The sequence below is a fragment of the Hakea prostrata genome, chromosome 4, assembly GCF_041222555.1.
Source record: "Hakea prostrata isolate BN-2017 chromosome 4, UWA_Hpros_2, whole genome shotgun sequence".
Lineage (NCBI taxonomy): Eukaryota > Viridiplantae > Streptophyta > Magnoliopsida > Proteales > Proteaceae > Hakea > Hakea prostrata.
This window is the reverse complement of record NC_142603.1, coordinates 46,400,435-46,420,598: the sequence shown is the minus strand read 5'-3', so window position 1 is coordinate 46,420,598 and position 20,164 is coordinate 46,400,435. Positions and strand designations below refer to the sequence as shown.

General features: G+C 35.9%; 1 protein-coding gene across 2 annotated transcripts; it reads right to left on the bottom strand.

Moving 5' to 3' along the window:
• Positions 1 to 2,091: 2,091 nt before the first annotated feature.
• Positions 2,092 to 19,696, bottom strand: LOC149019153 (mediator of RNA polymerase II transcription subunit 11-like). 2 transcript variants are annotated; one of them, XM_089153212.1, is made up of 4 exons: positions 19,615 to 19,696; positions 16,633 to 16,716; positions 16,390 to 16,506; positions 2,092 to 2,711 (listed from the first exon to the last, which is right to left on the bottom strand). In XM_089153212.1, the coding sequence occupies exons 1-4, from the start codon at positions 19,615 to 19,617 to the stop codon at positions 2,511 to 2,513; spliced, it is 405 nt and encodes a 134-aa protein (XP_089009338.1). In that variant the 5' UTR covers positions 19,618 to 19,696; the 3' UTR covers positions 2,092 to 2,510. The 2 variants fall into 2 exon arrangements, with proteins under 2 accessions (XP_089009338.1, XP_089009337.1); XM_089153211.1 differs by having other exon boundaries at positions 16,633 to 16,749; positions 19,615 to 19,680.
• Between the last annotated feature and the right edge of the window lie 468 nt (positions 19,697 to 20,164).

Here is a 20,164-nt window from a genome sequence, read left to right as displayed (position 1 = left end):
TTGGTATTTAATTTGATATGCAAAAGAAATACCTTTGGATTGGATAAATATTTACTTGATTTAAACAACTTGGTACATTCAATTGGACATTCATACTTTGACTCTTTTAATTGTTCCTTACAAGTAGTAAAATGACTATTTGATCATTGAATTCATGCTCAATTTTTTTGATAGTCTATACCAACTACCTAGTGATAATATGATGATTCAAACAATATTTAATATTAAACGGTATAAAACGGGTTATAACGGGTTGCGGTTTGGATTCGGGTTGGTGTGGGCTCTACAATCTTCAGCCCAATTATGGCCCATTAAGGCTCGGTTCAAGCCGGTTCGGGCTATAATGGGCGGTGCGGTTCGGTTTTAACGGTTCAAGCTGCAAATTGACACCCCTAATTTCAAGCACTTGTATTGCACAGGTTTCATACCAAGTCATTGGTATTAAAACCAAGATGAAAGAAATTAGGGTTGCATACCACATGGGTTTCAGATCTGAACAAGGAACCTTTCTTCTTCTTCACCTCAGAAAGCAGATCGATTGAAATTTGATAGGAATTGAGATATTACTTAGAAACCAAATTCGTATTCACATTCGATTGAGATGAAGATTGGGAGCATCAGAAACAGATCCATCATTGAGAAACAAACACAAACTACAGAGATAGAAATCGAGATGGAATCTAATCTAAGTGGATTAAAGAGATGAGATTTTGTGACAGCATAACTGAGAAAGTGCAGAGCAGAAGAAGAAAAAGAAGCAGAAGCAGACAGCTGTTCTGTAATTTCTACCCCTTCCTTTCGCCCTTGCCGCGTTTGACACCCCTAACGGGTTTCTCCCGGCGATTTTTTACTTTCTCCAGCAAAAGTGCCTGGAGAATGCACCAGAAGCGCCGGTCTATGGGTTTGATGATCCGGATGAGGAACGGAAGGACAAGATACTATCAACCGTCAAGGTTTTAAGGAGGGAAGCTGAGAAATAGAGGGAGACAAAACGGCTACCTGGAGGAAAGGAATATGTGATTTCTGCGGGGGATGGTGGTGGTTGACTTCGGCAAAATTGCTAAAGTCATGTGCATTTACGGTCAAGCAAAATTTCGGAGAGAGGGAGGTTTTTTTTTTGGCATGGGAAGGGGCAGTGGTAGGTGGTTACTAGCAAGGTGTTGGAAGAAGTTAGATAAAAAGGGTCTACCGAAAGATTGGTACAAGAGAATAGTTTAATAAATGAGTAAATTGTGCTGACATCCCAAGGCCTTAAATCATGACACCCCACTTTATGTTTAAAAGTATAGAGACCCCAAAATTAGATTTTCATTGAATATATTTGTCCAATTCGTCACTAAAAACCTTTTAGACACATTATTTCTTTGAACTTTGGTGGATATTTCTTCCTTTTAGTAGTTTCATCCTTTTCATTGTTCTGCATTTGGGTGACCTAAAAGTATTGTAGGTTTGCATGCATGGTGTTAACTTTCGCTTTCTATGGCTTTTCCTAATTCAAAATAATCCATTTTGATAACTGAATGGCAAAATCAAAAGCTTTTCTCTAAATGGATTAACCATACTGATCAAAGCCATTTCAGGAACTATACTGCCATGCCAACCATGGATAGATAGGAAACTCTAGGTTACTCACACCTCATTGTAAGTAAAGTAATGCATCAACACATTTGCATTTTCCCTTTAGGGTTCAAACTGACAACTGGGGGATGTCTTGACAATATTCACCAAGGAAAATACAACACCAGTGACAGAAAAGCTGTCAGTTATCCTTCAACTTCATCCTCCCTCAGAAGATTATTCAATCATCTGACAACTCAAACTTGACACTAGAATCCTAACTCACCATGGACCAACCATAAACATTAAACATTACCACACACCAACCCATAAGAAGCAAATCATGAATTCAAGTTCCATAAAAAATCTACATGTTACCTGAATATACATCTGAAAATTTTACTCATCTTGATGGCAATTCCTGAAATGGCATTGTTTACTAGATCTCTTATCTGACAACCCCACCCAAACATCTTTTCCTTTCTTACCTTCCTTGCCTTGAACAAAGTGCATGTAAGTTGAAAGTTTGGGCATTTCATGCATTAGTCTAAGAATCAAGCTAGCTCTACATTGCTGAGAGACAATCCTAAATGTGATCTTGCTGTAATATATGGTTGGAAAGAATCAGAGTATTCCATTTTTCTTTTATTTCTTACCCCCAACATGTTTTGTATCTCTGGTCACTTTTTCGTGCATAGCCAGCCACATTTTGACCAAAACATGTTTTTGCTAAAAGCTTTAAAGGCATTGAAAATCATTACCATCAGAAAGGCTTTGTATAGCAGAACATTAGATGCAAATGAATAGAGACAAAATTTCCCCAACCAAATGATGTTGGATTCAAACATTAGATATTCAGTCATAACAGAAATCAGTTATTCTAATCAAAATTTTCTATTAACTCACTCATCTTAATCCATACTACTCAAACAAAAAGGAAGGGATTCATTAGTTCATACAGCTTGAATAATGTTGTTTGGATCTCCATCTTGGTATTGACTTATGGATTGTTTCATGCTGTCCAACTGTTCAATAATATGTTCCAGCTTCTTGCAACAGATCTCATTAGATATTCTTGAGTTGTAATCATGCTTTTCATATGGGCGGTAATTGCAAGCACTTCTGATTTCCTCCCGTAAAGTCATCTGGATGTCCTGATTCGCATTCAAGTAAGGGTTCATCAGACATATTTAGAGTTCAATTAATGAAATTCATTCAAACTTCCAAAAAAAGATGTATTCAAACAAGTAGGTGACTTGAGGTTTCCCAATGACAACCTATACAACTCAATAAAACTCATCCCAAACTTGGTATTGACCACACCATCTGTAGTTCCCCAGACCCATGATGTATTGTTTATTCACAAGTCATTTCATGTCCGTCCTCATTACCTAGATCCCCACCCTTCACTGTTTTGGAGCTGTCCAATTGGCAATATGTGGTCCAAATTAGTCCTCATTGTTTCAGGGACAAGAGTTTCTTCAGTAACTTCGCTTGACATCCTACTGGTGCCATGCAGATACAGGAACTTGTTTAACAAGGAAATATAACCACAATGCATACACTTCAGGCCTCAGTTGGGATACACCGAGCACTAAAACCATCTAGATCTTAACGTCTACTCTTTCTTTCAGGACACTATTTTAAGAAAGACACACATGTATACCCTTGGACAAGCTAATGATTCCTTCCTACATACATAGTAATTACCTAATAACTTCATAAAATATAGAATCAAGCGTCTTGTATTCTCTTGCAAAAACCCCTTGATAAATCCATATCATCTGCACTCTCCACCTGCATGACTGTTGATTTTACTCTCTCTGCATATGTATAAACCGAGCCTAACTGCCTCAAGCAGAAGTTTTCCTTTCATTATTTGGGACTTCCAAGGGCGCTGGGTTTTTCCATTAATGATGTCTATAGCCAGTTTAGAATCTGATCTACTAGAAATGTCCATGATGTATTTCTAATACAATATTGCAGTCCTTCGAGTATAGCAAGCATTTCAATGTCTAAAAGACTAGAACTGATAGAACTCCTCGCCTCTGCCTACAGATGCCACGATGGGATCACTGTTTGTAGCTCTGGTCAACCCTTTCTTTAGTTCCCACTGAGAGGGAAAATAAATATGGATTTGCTTTAATCCAGCACCATGGCAGCAAGCCTCTGCCACATTGCTGCTCCAGACTTATGGATATCACATTTTGTTGCCACATAGAGATCATTGGCATTTCGTTCTGCTAAAATGGCCAGGGAATTACACTTGTTGATCACATCTTCAGTAATGGTAGCAACAACCTGATCCTGGTTTCTAAAAATTCAGAAATTTCTTTTTAGTTTGAAGGCATTTTTGTGGTTGTGCAGGCAACCAACTTCCCTATTCTCCAACTTTATGATTAGCCTTTGAGTTGTATCTAGGGGTGTAAACGGACCGGATTCAAATCGGATAGTGGTATATCCATATCCGCATCCTATTATATTCGGACGGATTCGGATAATATCCTATCGGTTTTCGGACAGATTCTGTCGGATTCGGATGATAATCGGATAATTATTTTCTTAAGTAAATTCTTCTAAATGGGCATGAATATAGATTAAAAACAAATTTTCGACTACCTATTTACATTTTTACCTTTTTATTTGTGAGAGCTAGGTTTGAAATTTAAGAATTTAACAACTTTGGTAGCTATTTTAGTAGAAAATCTAGAAAAATAGCTGAATTACCCTCATCTCGCTGAATTAATAAGGAATTCGATCGGTTTGGGAACGTGTGGGGGCACATATCATAGGTAAAATTTATAAAAATAAGAATAATAAATCTAAATAAGTAACTTAATCGGATAATTTTATCGGACAGATAATATTCGGTAAGAAAGGGGTATACCATATCCGTATCCTATTAATAATCGGACGGATTCGGATACCCCTAAACGGATGCGGATGCGAATTCGGAAGCGGATTTGGGTTATCCATTTACACCCCTAAATTTGTATCTAATCTACAAGGCGGTATCTTGAATCTGGGCAGGCTTTCTCCCATCTCCTACTAATTTAGCATCCCTAAACTAAGGAGCTAAAATCACTTGCATGATTAATAAAGTTGAATTGATCCCTTTTTGTTCTGCATTTAACTGTCCTATTTTGAGGATAAAGGGCTGAGAGAGATGCATCCCTTATCCCCTTTATCTTCTCCTACTATCTACTTCTCCTGCCCTACTCGATACCCTCTTCTGCTGCTGCTGCTGCTTGTGACTGCGACAAATGCTGGAGTTATCCTGAATGACCCAGCATATGAGATAAGAGCTGCTGTTTGTGTATTAACACAGAGGCCGCCATAAGCCTGCAGTTCCTGTTCTTCCACACTTTGCTGTAGATTTCAGACTTGAATAACTTCTCAACCAAGCAGTGGAATCAGCTGAGATTTGAGGGCTGAATCAATTCACCAAGAACTCTACTTGATCCCAAGAGCTGCTGTTTGTGTATTAACACAGAGGCCGCCATAAGCCTGCAGTTCCTGTTCTTCCACACTTTGCTGTAGATTTCAGACTTGAATAACTTCTCAACCAAGCAGTGGAATCAGCTGAGATTTGAGGGCTGAATCAATTCACCAAGAACTCTACTTGATCCCAAGAGCTGCTGTTTGTGTATTAACACAGAGGCCGCCATAAGCCTGCAGTTCCTGTTCTTCCACACTTTGCTGTAGATTTCAGACTTGAATAACTTCTCAACCAAGCAGTGGAATCAGCTGAGATTTGAGGGCTGAATCAGTTCACCAAGAACTCTACTTGATCCCAAACTTTGAGAGCGAACTCTGGTCTGCAAGATCTGAGTAAATTTCTTGGGGTCTACCTTCAGATTCCCCTTGTTGGCCATTAGAATTGACTAAGTTTTCAAGTTCGAGCCCGAACTACTGGATGATTTAGTTGCTACACAATCTCTACTTTCTAGTTTTGTGACCCACTTCTATTTGTGTCACTTACCATTCTAATCAACCCAAACTTGGAGGTTTTGTTGGACATCCCAAGCCTCCACTTGACTGTAGTCACATCCCGTTGACTTACTGGTATCTTAATTCAAGCTTAAACCATAATTCAGATCTTCTGGTGTTAGGGTCTACTGTTGGTTGGCTGGTCGAGTTATTGTGGATATTGGGTTGTTTGTTAGCTTGCTATTTTAGCCTTGCATTACAACATAAATCAAGGTCTTGAGCTTGAGGGCTAACTCAATCCCTTAACAAACGCATTGTGTTAAGAATAATAACCTATCGCAGCGGAATGATAGCAAGAAACAAAAGAAAACAAGACACCAACGATTTACTTGGTTCGGTCACAAAGACCTACATCCAAGGATGAGTTAGTGAACTCATCAAGTCATGCAATAATCCAATAGCAAAGTAAAGGCTACAACACTATATGAACTACCCAACAAGAACCCCTAAGCATGAAACAAGAAGAAGATAAAGTAATCAGAAATGAAGACACCGAATTACAGCAACATCACTATCTTCTCTTCAAGGCAAACAAATACACCAAGTCCAGGGATTCTCTCACGCCTTCAGAAGCAAGCAAGCCTCTCAATATCACACTTACACAGCTCTTGAACCAGCAGCAACAAGCACCGAACAGCAAGCCCTAAAGCTTCTCTCGCAGACCAGAACAAAACGAGAAGGAAATGGAGAAGAGGAAGAATGAATTGTATCCAACCCTAAACCCCCAAATAGAAACTATATATACAAAGCTGTAAATAGACACATATGCCCTCTTAACAAGTAAATAAGACATACATATTCTAATCTAAAGATAAAAGACAAAAATGCCCCTTGTACATATACAACATTCTCCACCTTGACTCTGCTATTTTGACAATGCATGAACCTGAGAGTCAACACAAAACTCATCAAATATGTTGTATATGTAAGGGCTTTTCTGTCTTTTACTATTAGAATAGGACAGGGGTGTCTTATTTACTTGTTTAGAGGGTATTTGTGTCCTTTCAATCATTTGTATATATAGCATATGTTTGGGGTTAGGGCATCACACGACTCATTCTTTCTTCTCATCTGGTTCTCGTTTTCTCTCCTGTGAGAGTGTGTTCTGTTGGTTCTGGTTATGCCCTAGCCGTATGCTTCTTCTTGGATTGTTCTCTCATGGAGGTTTAGTAGCTTATGCTGTTGGTGTTCTTGGCCTGCGAATGAAGAGAGTGGCTGGTTCAATCTTAGTTTCAGGTGTAGTCGTTTCTATGCTTGTTATTTCTCTCTTGGTCCATGTATAGAGTTCTTATCTCAAGAAGCTTAGGGCTGTAACATGTTCTTGCTATTGGATTATTGCATGACTTGATGAGTTCACTACTCATCCTTGGATGTAGGTCCTTGTGACCGAACCAAGTAAATCGCTGGTGTTGTGTTTGTTTTTGTTTCTTGTTTTATTCCGCTGCATTAGGTTGCTATTTCTTAACAGTTTTGGCATTAAAGCTTGTGTTACGGTTCTTGTATTGACTGGTTACTTCTTGTATGACCTTGTTCACTCTGATCGAAGGCTTTTCTGTTAGTTACTAGTTACTATATGCTGTCTTTATTTACAAACATCTTGAGCTTCAGTTGCTACTGTTTACTAAACCCTAATTTTGACCGAAACCCTAACTTAGGGTTTATACAAATTGACTTAGGGCTTTTGTGTATATATCTAATTGAATTTGTTTGCATGTGAAATCTCTTGTTTATTGCTTGAAATTGAGACTCAATTTTCCTTGTCGACTCATTTGATGGTTCGGCTGTTAGGGTTTATTGAAATTGATTTGGGGCTTTTGTGCTAAACATATTAGATATATGAAATTGATGTTTGGTTTATGATTATAATCTGAACTTGATTATGTTTTAAATTTCTAATTATAAATTGCATATAGTTTGTAACTTGTATTTTTTGGTTCTTGCTTACTGTTAACTATTCTTGGTTATTATTATGGATCACTTGTAGTCTGTTGTCCATTTGAAATTTGTTACTTAACTTCTTGATTTAATTCTGATATTATCATACTGTTTATTTCAGAAAATTTTTGTTTAAATTCTGAAATTGTTTAAGTAGATAACATCTAATGTGTTGCTGATTTGATTTGTTAGATATATTCTAACTGAATATTCTTTATTCTTCTGTCATGGCTCCAACTCGATATGAATTGGAGAAATTCGATGGTAAGGGTGATTTTATGGTATGGAAGAACAGAATGCATGCCATTCTTGTTCAGAATAGATGTTATAAGGCATTAAAGGTAGATAAAGAGGTCTCTAAAGTTTCTAAAGAAGAAAGAGAGGTCTCTTCATCTTTGACTGAAGAAGAAAAGAAGATATGCAAGATCTTTGCTATAGTACTATCATTTTGCACTTAAGTAACACAATTATGAGAAGGGTAAGAGATTGTAAGATTGCAGCTCAGGTTTGGCTTAAACTTGAACAGCTTTATATGACTGCACATATTCCTAATATTACTGTATTAAAAGAACAATTGTTTAGTTTTAAAATGGATGCTTCTAAGACTCTTACTGATAATGTAGAGAAATTCTATAAATTGTCTTGTGAATTGGCATATTTAGATGAGGAATTAACTGATAATACTCTTGTTGTTCTGTTATTGAATTATTTGTCTGATTCTCACGTTGGTGTTAAGAATGCTATTAAGTATGGTAGAAAATCTATAACCCATGATGATGTAATGGAAGATTTGAAAATCAGGGACATAGAGTTGAAAACTGAGAAGAAGGGATAGCATGTGAGTGAAGGTTTGTTTGCTAATTCTGAAAATAAAAGTGTTTATGAAACTAAAAGAAAGTTCAATAATAATAAGAAAAAGGAGAAGTTTGTTGCAAAGAATGGTAATGCAAGTAATAATCAAAATTTTAATGGAAAGTTTAATAATAATAAGAGGATTTGTTATTATTGTAAGAAGGAAGGACATATTAGGAAGTATTGTAGAGAGAGGTTACAAAATAAGCAAAACAAAATTGGAAGTGAGAGAATGGAAGCTACACATGTAGCTGATGTGACAAGTGATGCACTTGTAGTAACCCCTACTAGTGATCATGATACTTGGATTCTAGATTCAGGTTGTACTTTCCATATGACTCCTAGAAGGGAGTGATTTATCACTTTGAGTCCATTAGAGGTGGTAAGGTGTTGATGGGAAATGATCATGCATGTGATGTTGTGGGGATTAGATCTATTAAACTTAGAATGAATGATGGGACTGTTAGAAATCTTGAAAAGGGAAGACATGTGCCTGGACTTAGGAGAAACCTGTTGTCCTTGAGTCAGCTAGATGTAAGGGGTTTTCATTACACCTCTACGGATGGTTCTCTTAGAGTTATGAGGGATAGTAGTGTAGTACTTACTGCTGATTTGAAGAATGGTTTATACTTCTTAAATAAAAGTGTAGTTTTAGGGGCTACTTCAGTCTCTAGTAATGATGTTAGTGAGGTGGAGCTTTGGCATAGAAGATTGGGCTACATTAGTAGTAAGGGTTTTGGACATTTGTATAAAAGTGGCCAAATAAGCCTTAAGAAGTTCAGCCCTTCGACTTTTTGTGATGTGTGTGCTATGGGTAAGCTCCATAAAACTAAATTCCCTCATCCTTCATATAAGGCCACTCAAATCCTTGAATATATACATTCTGATTTGTGGGGAAGTCCAAATGTGCCTTTGTCTCTTTCAGGTGCACAATATGTTTTATCTACTATAGATGATTACTTTAGAAAGACTTGGCTGTATTTTCTTAGAGATAAGTCTATTGTCTTTGATAAATTTCTAGAGTGGAAAGTCTTAGTTGAGAATCAAACTGAGAAAAAAATCAAGAAATTTAGGACTGATAATGGTCTTAAATTTGTGAATGAAAAGTTTTTGAGCAAATAAAGCAAAAGATAAATGAAAGAATTAGGATTAAACTCACAATTATCATAATATCTTCTCTTATACTTATTCTTCAACATAAATTCATCAAATCTTTTATACCATTGCCTAGTGATTGTTTTAAGCTATACAAAGACCTTAACAATAAACAAACTTTATTTTCACTCCCCTTAACAGCAAATCCCTCAGGCTGAATCATAATATTTTTTCATCCAATTTACCATTCAAGAATGGAGTTTTAACATCCAATTGTTCAAGTTCAAGATCAAAGATAGTAACAAGGGCAAGAAACACTTTAATAGAAGTGTGTTTCACAATTAGGTGAAAACACTTCATTATAATCTATTCCCTCAACCTGGGAATAACCCTTAGCCACTAGTCTAGCTAATGTAGTACTGTATTTGAATGATCAAAACAGTAGCCAAATAGGACCTTTCACAAGGAATCAACTTCAGATTTGATAAACTTAAGATAAATAAAATTCAGATATAAAGGTAGGCTGAAAACCGGAGTGGTAGAACAAGGATATTGGTTTAAGAACAAGGACTAAATAGGTCTTCAAAACAGCAGTAGACTATAAAGAAGAAATGGATGGAACAATATAAGAGAATTAAGAGAACAATAAGGACAACAAAGTAACACCCGGGCTTCACACCGCAAGGTGGATCGATTGGATCAAACACCAACCTACCTTGATCAAACACAAGGAGTCTCCATAGAGAAGGAATGCTAACAAAGCAAATTGATTTCACTAGATGAGTTGTGTCTTCACCACTTACATAAGTCTCTTTATATAGCATTCTAAAGAGACATAAACACTAATGGCAACATCCAACCACTAACTAACACCACCTACCTATTAATAACTCAACTACTACCTAACTCTTGACAAAGGAGAACTCCTTTGACAATGAGTTCTCTTATTTTCAAACAAAAGCCCCTTTTATTAACTTTCCAACAACTAGACTTAGGCTTAGGTCTAGGCTATGAGGTTCAACATATGTGGGCTAACTTTAACCCACTAAAACAACCTTAGCCCATAAAAACCATGGGCTGATTCAGGTGATAACTTTAGGCCTTTGATGGGCCTGACCCAATGGGCTTCTTCTTTCGTAAATATGTCTTCAATTATGCATCACTAGCCTTATATCTAGGTTGTTCTACACCAAGAATACCAGCCTTATATTTATAAACTCATTTACAACCAATTAGCTTCTTTCATTTGGGTCTATCAACAAAAGTCCAAGTCTGATTTTTCATCAAAGATTCCATTTCATCCTCCATGGCAGCAAGCCAATGCTTGTTGTCCACACAATCAAGTGACTCTTTATAGGTTCTAGGCTCACATCTCTCAAGCTAGTAAGCTACATTAAGAGCATAAGAAATCAGATTTGGACCAGAATTAGACACTTCACACATATTAGCATATCTAGTAGGTCTTTTAATCTCTCTTTTAGACCTATCTTTACCCAATAAATAACTATCTAAAGGATTCTCATCTTCAAGCTCTTCTTTAACTTCCAAAGAACCACTACCAGCCCTTAGATCATCATCTTCAACCATAGGATCAGATGTATCTAGTTCAGTTTCAGATTTATCTCCTAACTCCACCTCAAATATTGCCTTATCTAGGTGATAGGAATTAGAAATAACACTAGAGGAATCAGTTTTCAAAAATTCAAGCTCATTAAACTTAACATCTCTACTAATTACAATCTTCTATTCCTCTAAACACCAAAGCCTATATCCCTTAACACCTAAAAGATGTCTTAGGAAAACACATTTCCTACCCCTAGGCTCAAGCTTACCCTTACTTTGGTGAACAAAACACACACAACCAAAGGGTTTTAACACATTATAATCAGCATGTACTTTACTCCACCTGAAATCAGGTGTTTCAAAGTCAATTGAGGAACAATGAGACTTATTAATAACAAAACAAGTTGTACTAGTAGCTTCAGCCCATAATTTCTTACTTAGGCCAGATTCAATCAACATGCACCTAACTCTATCCATGATTGTCCTATTCATCCTCTCAACCACTTCATTCTACTAAGGAGTATATGTGCATGTCCTATGTCTAGTTATTCCATGATCCTTACAAAAAATCAGAAACTTTTCATTCACAAATTCAAGACCATTATCAATCCTAAGTTTATTGATTTTCTTCTCAGTTTGGTTTTCAACTAAGACTTTCCGTTCTAGAAATTTATCAAAGACAACTGACTTATCTCTAAGAAAATACAGCCAAGTCTTTCTAGAGTAATCATCTATAATAGACAAAAAATATTGGGCACCTGAAAGAGACAAAGGTACATTTGGACTTCCCTATAAATCAGAATGTATATACTCAAGGATTTGAGTGGCCTTATATGAAGAATGATGGAATTTAGTTTTATGGAGCTTACTCATAGCACACAAATCACAAAAAGTCAAAGAGCTGAATTTCTTAAGGCTTATTTGGCCACTTTTATACAAGTGTCCAAGAGCCTTACTACTAATGTGGCTTAATCTTCAATGCCAAAGCTCCACCTCATTAATAACACTATTAAAGACTGATGCAACCCCTAAAACTACACTTCCATTTAAGAAGTATAAATCATTCTTCAAATCAACAGTAAGAACTACACTACTACCCCTCATAACCCTAAGAGAATCATCCCTAGAGGTGTAATGAAAACCCCTAGCATCTAGCTGACTCAAGGATTACAGGTTTCTCCTAAGTCCAACCACATATCTTACTTTTTCAAGATCTCTAGCAGTCCCATCATTCATTCTAAGTCTAATAGATCCAATCCTCACAACATCACAAGCATGATCATTTCCCATCAACACCTTACCACCTCTAATGGACTCAAAAGTGATAAACCACTCCCTTCTAGGAGTCATATGGAAAATACAACCTGAATCTAGAATCCAAGTATCATGATCACTAGTAGGGGTTACTACAAGTGCATCACTTGTCACATCAGCTACATGTGTAGTCTCCATTCTCTCATTTCCATTTTCATTTTGCTTCTTTTGTAATCTCTCTTTACAATACATCCTAATGTGTCCTTCCTTTTTACAATAATAATAGATCCTCTTATTACTATTAAACTTTCCATTAAAGTTCTGATTATTACTTGCATTACTATTCTTTCCAACAAACTTATTATTATTATTATTATTATTATTATTATTATTATTATTATTATTGAACTTTCTTTTAGTTTCATAAACACTTCTATTTTCAGAATAAACAAATAAAACCTCACTCACGTGCTTTCCCTTCTTCTCAGTTTTCAACTCTATATCCCTAATTTTCAAAGCTTCCATTACATCATCAAGGGTTAACCCTCACTCACGTGCTTTCCCTTCTTCTTAGTTTTCAACTCTATATCCCTAATTTTCAAAGCTTCTATTACATCATCAAGAGTTATAGACTATCTATCATACTTAATAGCATTCTTAACACCAACATGAGAATCAACCAAAGAATTCAATAACAGAACAGCAAGAGTATTATCAGTTAATTCCTCATCTAAATCAGTCAAATCACAAGACAATTTATAGAATTCCTCTACATTATCAGTAAGAGTCTTAGAAGCATCCATTTTAAAACTAAACGATTGTTCTTTTAATAAAGTAATATTAGGAACAGATGCAGTCATATAAAGTTGTTCAAGTTTAAGCCATACCTAAGCTGCAGTCTTACAATCTCTTACCCTTCTCATAACTGTGTTACTTAAGTGCAAAATAATAGTACTATAGCAAAGATCTTACATATATTTTTTTCCTTCTTTAGTCATAGATGAAGAGACCTCTATTTCTTCTTTAGAAACTTTAGAGACCTCTCTATCTAATTTTAATGCCTTATGACATCTATTCTGAACAAGAATGGGATGCATTCTGTTCTTCCATACCATAAAATCACCCTTACCATCGAATTTCTCCAATTCATATCGGGTTGGAGCCATGACAGAAGAATAAAGAATATTCAGTTAGAATATGTCTAACAAATTAAATCAGCAACACACTAAGATACTATTTAACTTAAACAATTTCAGAATTTAAACAAAAAATTTCTAAAATAAACAGTATGATAATATCAGCATTAATTCAAGAAGACAAGTAACAAATTTCAAATGAATAACAGACTATAAATGATCAATAATAATAAACAATAATAGTTTAACAGTAAGCAAGAGACTATTTACAACTTACAAACAATATGTATTTTGTAAACAGAAATTTAAAACATAATCAATTTCAGATTATAATCATAAACAAAACATCAATTTTATATATTTAACATGTTTAACACAAAAGCCCCAAACTAATTTCAAGAAACCCTAACAGCCGAACCACCCAATGACTCAGTCAGAAAAATTAGGTCCCAATTTCAGGCAATAAACAGGGGATTTCACATGCAAACAACTTCAATTATATATATATACTAGTAATGACTCACGTGCATATGCACGTGTAATGTGTTGTTAAATATAATTTTCTATTTTTATGATAAATCACGATTTGGGGTTTTGTCAGCACACGATTTAGTTAACTATTTGGAAATTTAAATCTCGTTTAGTTATTTGGCAAATTACATTTTTGGATATTCTTTTTTTATGACTTAAAGGTTTAGTAGTTTTAGAAGGTAGGGGTGTTTTGGGAAATGAAATGTATACAACTTTTAGTGGAGTGTTTTAACTACTTTTAGTGGAGTAGTGTATCCATAGATATATGTTGATTTACTATTATAGAATTTCAACTATCAATGGAAATTTAAATCTCGTTTAGGATTTCAACTATCAATTTTATTATATCTAATTATAATCATTTAATTTTATTTTTGAATCCCTAAACTTTCTCATAAAGTTTCCATTCCTATTAATAGCAATTTTAATTTTAAGTCTTACTAGTTGGATGTTTAAATATATTTAAATTTATGTCATTAATATTATTATTTATAATCATATAATTGATTTTTTTAAATTAATTTATGATAAATAACGATTTGGGGTTTTGTCAGCACACGATTTAGTTAACTGTTTGGAAATTTAAATCTCGTTTAATTATTTGGCAAATTACATTTTTTGATATTCTTTTTGATGACTTAAAGGTTTAGTAGTTTTGGAAGGTAGGGGTGTTATGGGAAGTGAAATGTAGCCATCCTTGGTTCGTGCTTTTATAATAGTAGTATGATATATATATAACAAAGCCTTAAATCAATTTGAATAAACCATAATTAGGGTTTCGGTCAAAATTAGGGTTTAGAAGAAAAAATTGCAATCGAAGCTCAAAATGCTTGTAAATGAAACAAAGACAACATGTACCAACCAATGACTTACAGAAAATCCTTCAATCAGAGTGAACAAGGTCATACAAGAAGGAATCAGTCAAGACAGGAACCGAAAAAAATTCTCTGATGCCAAAACTGTTAAGAATAATAACCTATCGCAGCGGAATGATAGCAAGAAGCAAAAGAAAACAAGACACCAACGATTTACTTGGTTCGGTCACAAGGACCTACATCCAAGGATGAGTTAGTGAATTCATCAAGTCATGCAATAATCCAATAGCAAAGTAAAGGCTACAACACTATATGAACTACCCAACAAGAACCCGTAAGCATGAAACAAGAAGAAGATAAAGTAATCAAAAACGAAGACACCTGATTACAGCAGCAACACTATCTTCTCTTCAAGGCAAACAAATACACCAAGTCCAAGGATTCTCTCACGCCTTCAGAAGCAAGCAAGCCTCTCAATATCACACTTACACAGCTCTTGAACCAGCAGCAACAAGCACCAAACAGCAAGCCCTAAAGCTTCTCTCGCAGACCAGAACGAAACGAGAAGGAAATGGAGAAGAGGAAGAATGAATCGTATCCAACCCTAAACCCCCAAATAGAAACTATATATACAAAGCTGTAAATAGACACATATGCTCTCTTAACAAGTAAATAAGACATACATATCCTAATCTAAAGATAAAAGACAGAAATGCCCCTTGTACATATACAACAGGCTGCAAATCCTATTTTATGCCTTCCGAGCATAGTGGTGTGTGTTCTTAGATTTGTGAAAGAACAAGTGTGAATGCAAGCTCCATTTAGGAACCCAAGTTTGAATCACTTTGCTTAAGTAAAAGGCTCAAATGCTCTATTGCCATGCGTAATATACTCATACAAAATAATTAACAAATACACATTTCAAATTTCCACATTGAAATTACAATTCAAAGGTACAAATGCACTGGCATGTCTAACAAAGAATCTGGTGGAAAATTCAAACAAATCCTACAAATCTAGCTCCCCAAAGCAGCAGAAGTGACATTGCAAAAGTCTTTGTGAAAAAGAGTCAAAATATCTTGACTTGATTAAGTTGGGCCTCTTCTATAAGCTAGGTTTGGTTGAAATCTTTGTCGAACTGAGGTCTGGGTTCGAGATCTCAACTCGACTAGGATGTCGTCCGAATCAAGGTAATTTTGCCCTGTTATTCTTTGAAATCTTTGTCAGACCGAGGTCTTGGTTCGAGATCTCAACTCAACTGAGATGTCGTCCAAATCAAGGTAAATTTGCACTTTAACAGGGATCTCATCCGAGTCAAGGTCATTTTGCAATTCAACTGGGATATCATCTCGCCATCATGAAAAAGCGAGAAATCTCACGAGATCTCACAAGTTTTCTATCTACGCATTGCTATGCCTTCAAATAAAATTTACAGATTCCTATCCCAATTTACCCCACCACATCAAACTTTTGAAAGAAATTTTGATAAACAAATCAAAATACAGAGTCAAACAAAATCAAGGAAGAGATTAAAATTATGTCAAAGTATCTTTTAAATAACACAAAGTTTCCCAAATTAACTCCCACCCATATGGGATGATATTTAAATTACTAGATAAAGAGAAGTTCAATTTGACAGAAGTGAGATCAAAGACAGCTACCTTGATCAACTGCATGAACTCTCGACAATGAATGTTAAGCATTTCTGTCCTTGGACCAGTTGGGTTAGATAGTTCATCCGATACAGCTCCAGCAATCTCCAATATCCGAACAATTCTCTGTATGATACTATAGATGGGAGATGTCACTTCTCTCCTCCAAAAAGAATTACAAAATATGAACAGCAGTGAAAAACAAGTCAGGTACGCAAAGATATTTTCATATTTTTAAGTTTTATCGATGACCTTCTCTACAATATGAAGCTTCTGGAAAGAGAGATTTTGGCTTTGAGACTCCATGGCATTGATTGAGTTCTTCAAATTGCCAAGCTGAAAAGTCATACTCAGTTACAAAACAAACAACTGTGTACAAAATCAAGAAATTCCTAGCATTAGAGCAGCTTTTGGCAGAGCACCGAATAAACTAATCATGTCACTCATGTGCTGCATTCCCTTCTCAATAATATTGAAAAAAATTTAATATATTCTACATAAACTTTTTTCACTCTCATAGCTTTGAGAATCAGACTAGCCATTCAACCATGACGTAAATGAACTTGTTTTTCTCAAGCTAAAGCAGTACTTAAAAGTTACAACTAAACCATGCCAAATAAAATAACAACAAATGTGAACAAAACCACAGTGGGGGGAGATGAGGAAAAAATCCACAATCACAAAAGAAATAATCAGCTAGATAATCAACCAAACAAAAAGAAAGATTACTAAAAAACAGAGGTGGCTTTCTAATACAATCCAGTTTTTTTTACTTGAGAGAAGTAAAACCAATTATCGAATTCTTCTGGTTTTTTTACTTGGAGATGAAAAGCAATAAATGTTTGGTAACCAAAGGATATCTTATATTGTCCGAAATAGAACAACAGTTGGCAGCATGATTGTAACAACTTTTCTCCCATGGATAGCACAAAGATGTTACACGAGTATCCATGGTCATGTATTCCAGCATTCTTGTCTACGGTCTAAGAGTATAGAAAGCATATTAACCCAAAAAAAAAAAAAAAAAAGTCGATGAGAAAAAAAAGTAGAATGGATATTAATGTAAGGATACTCACTGATAAAGCAGGGAAAATTTTGGATGTTCAAGTAAATATCGTCATCAACAGAACACGAAATACAAAATATCATGCATGTTACTGAACAACAAGCTGCCTTTTCCCAACTAAGTGGGGTTGGCCACATGGATCCTTGCCTTCCAATCATCTCTATTTGAGGCCATACAAGATACAAGGCCTAAGCCATGCATATCCTTGGGGATCAGTAAAAAAACACACTTTTGAGGCCATGAACTAGATCAGAATCATTCTCACTTCTTTTAAGGTTACTTAGGTCTGCCCCAGTTCTTCCTTGCAGAGGAAAACAGGGTTAACAGCAAAAACAGCAAAAGCAGCAACAGAGAGGGGTGGGGGAAAGTGTGGGTTCGCTTTCGCAGGGATATTGAGGAGATGGTCATGGAAAGAAAGCCAAGATTTACTACTGGTACTACAGAGAAAGCATATGGAACAGGAGCAGGACTAGCACCAAAATAGGATTCTCAAGCTTGCTGCCCAGCAGTGCAGGCTGTTTCCCAGCATTAGTTCTACCAGGGAAAAATTTTTCATTCTTATTTTATTTTAAGCTCTTTAATTTTCAGCAGTCTTGGTCTAGGCTTTCGTATAATTTAATTCATTAGGAATTTATGTAAATTTGCCCACTTATGATATAAGGGCATATGAAGCTTTTAATTATGTTTCAAGTTCAGTTCACAGTCTCTATGCTTTATGTAAGTTTGCCCACTTTAGCAGGCAAATTGGTGTTTAGGGCTTTGATTTCACATCTGTGGGAGCGGAATCCCAAAAGATGGCCATCCAAATCACGATCTCTTAATTTGATTGAAAAGCCATTTACTTTGATGTTTCTTCTAGACTACAGTCTCTCCCTTATGGATATCCCAAGGAACACGATCATTGTTGTCTCATGGGATCTAGACTCTTCCTTTTTGCAAGCTAACAGGCTGCTATCTATCCCCTTCTTTTCTCTCTCCCCTTTGGATATCCCAAGGAACACGATCATTGTTGTCTCATGGGATCTAGACTCTTCCTTTTTGCAAGCTAACAGGCTGCTATCTATCCCCTTCTTTTCTCTCTCCCCTTCTTCCTCTCCTTCTACATTTTTCTCCCCTTTGGGGCTTTGGTTAATGATTCATTCATCCAAAAAAAAAAGGTTCAGAGTCTCTAAGAGGCCTGTAAGATTTCCAGAAGTAGTTTCCTTTTTCAGTTAGAATTTTGGAGTCCTTGATGCACTCAAACATGCTTTAGAAACCCATTGCTTGGCTTGGGTTTTGTTCCCTTTGCGGAGTATTAGTGAGGTGTGTTTAAAGTCCAGGATAGTGGGGGTTTGTTGTTTAAATCCAAAACCTAGGATTCTTGGTGTTTAAGTCCAAGGCTGTTAAGAATCCTGGTTCCTCAAGTCCAAGATTGGTTTTATGTTATGGATTCAACCTGCAATCTTGATCCTCACTGCGTCCATTGAAGCACGCATATTACACCCTATCCTCACCTTCTTCCCTCTTTTTTCTGGTTTTCCCCCCTAAGCCAAGGAACTCTAAGCCAAATGCTTTTCCATCCAAATTCAAAAAACTTCATAAATTCTGACTTACCCACCAGTTTGCTCCAAGATTCAACCACAAGCTGCCTCCATAAAACCTTAGAACAGCCAATTTTAAGACGCAGCAATTCTTTTTGAATTTACGTACTCCTTAAATTTTGAAAACAAGAACCTAGATTGAACCCAATTTACCCGTTAGAACTCCAGCAGACTTGAAGATCATTACCTCCATCATTACTTAAGTTCCCTCCAAGCTTCAGCCCGTACTAACACCTAACCTCAGTTCTCCATTGCAAAAAAAAATACCCCATCTCAGGAACCATCTCATTGTCTAATTTTCCAAAAACCTTATATTGATCATAAATTATTTACGAAAAACATTAACCACCACATAACCTTATCCTTGATGTTCCACACCTATCAGACAACCAAGGGTTCATCAATAACAAGCAAATTCAGATTTAAACGCACAACTGGGATGTTTTCAACACAATATTCTATTTCTTGCTTAAAGTGTTAGCCCAAAAAATATTAAGTCATAAAAACGAAATCTTAGAGGATAGTGAAGAACTCCATTTCATGCATTCCAGCACAACTCCAGTTGGAAGTCGGCGGAGAGGTACTCACCATTTGCTAGAAAGACATATGTAGAGGAACGCCCAAAATCGCCGGAGAGGGTAAAGGGAATCTGGTATACGGTAATGATGTAGAGTCGGTGTTAATAAGGGCTCGATTTTGTAAATTTGTAACTTCTAAAACCCTAAAAAGTAAAAACAAAAAATTCGAATTTGCATCCATCATTTTGATTTTAACAATATAATATCCATGATGCGGCAACCATGTAACTGTACTAAGGGTGTCAATTATTTACCAAAAAAAAAAAGTGTCAATTATATATCTAAACCGTTTAACCGTACCGAACCGCACCCGTAAGCGTACCGAACCGCGCCGTCTAAAATCGCACCATTCCGTACCGTTCAAAATTCGGAATGGTACGTATCGAAACCGAATTTCTTCGGTATGGTTCTAGTTTTAGGTATTTATACCATCAATATGTACCAAAACCGTATCGAATTGGTACTGTACCAAATTAAAGGATATAAATATAATTTTATAATGAAAATACTTCACATTTACCCTATCTATAATTCCCTATTTTAGTTTTTCATTTCGTCAT

Excerpts from the sequence above, each read along its gene's own strand:
- LOC149019153 (XM_089153211.1), bottom strand. The coding sequence starts at position 16,728 with ATGACTTTTCAGCTTGGCAATTTGAAGAACTCAATCAATGCCATGGAG. Across the intron at positions 16,507-16,632 it reads AGCTTCATATTGTAGAGAAG|AGAATTGTTCGGATATTGGA; the intron begins GTCATCGATAAA and ends AGTATCATACAG. Across the intron at positions 2,712-16,389 it reads AGTTCATGCAGTTGATCAAG|GACATCCAGATGACTTTACG; the intron begins GTAGCTGTCTTT and ends AATGCGAATCAG.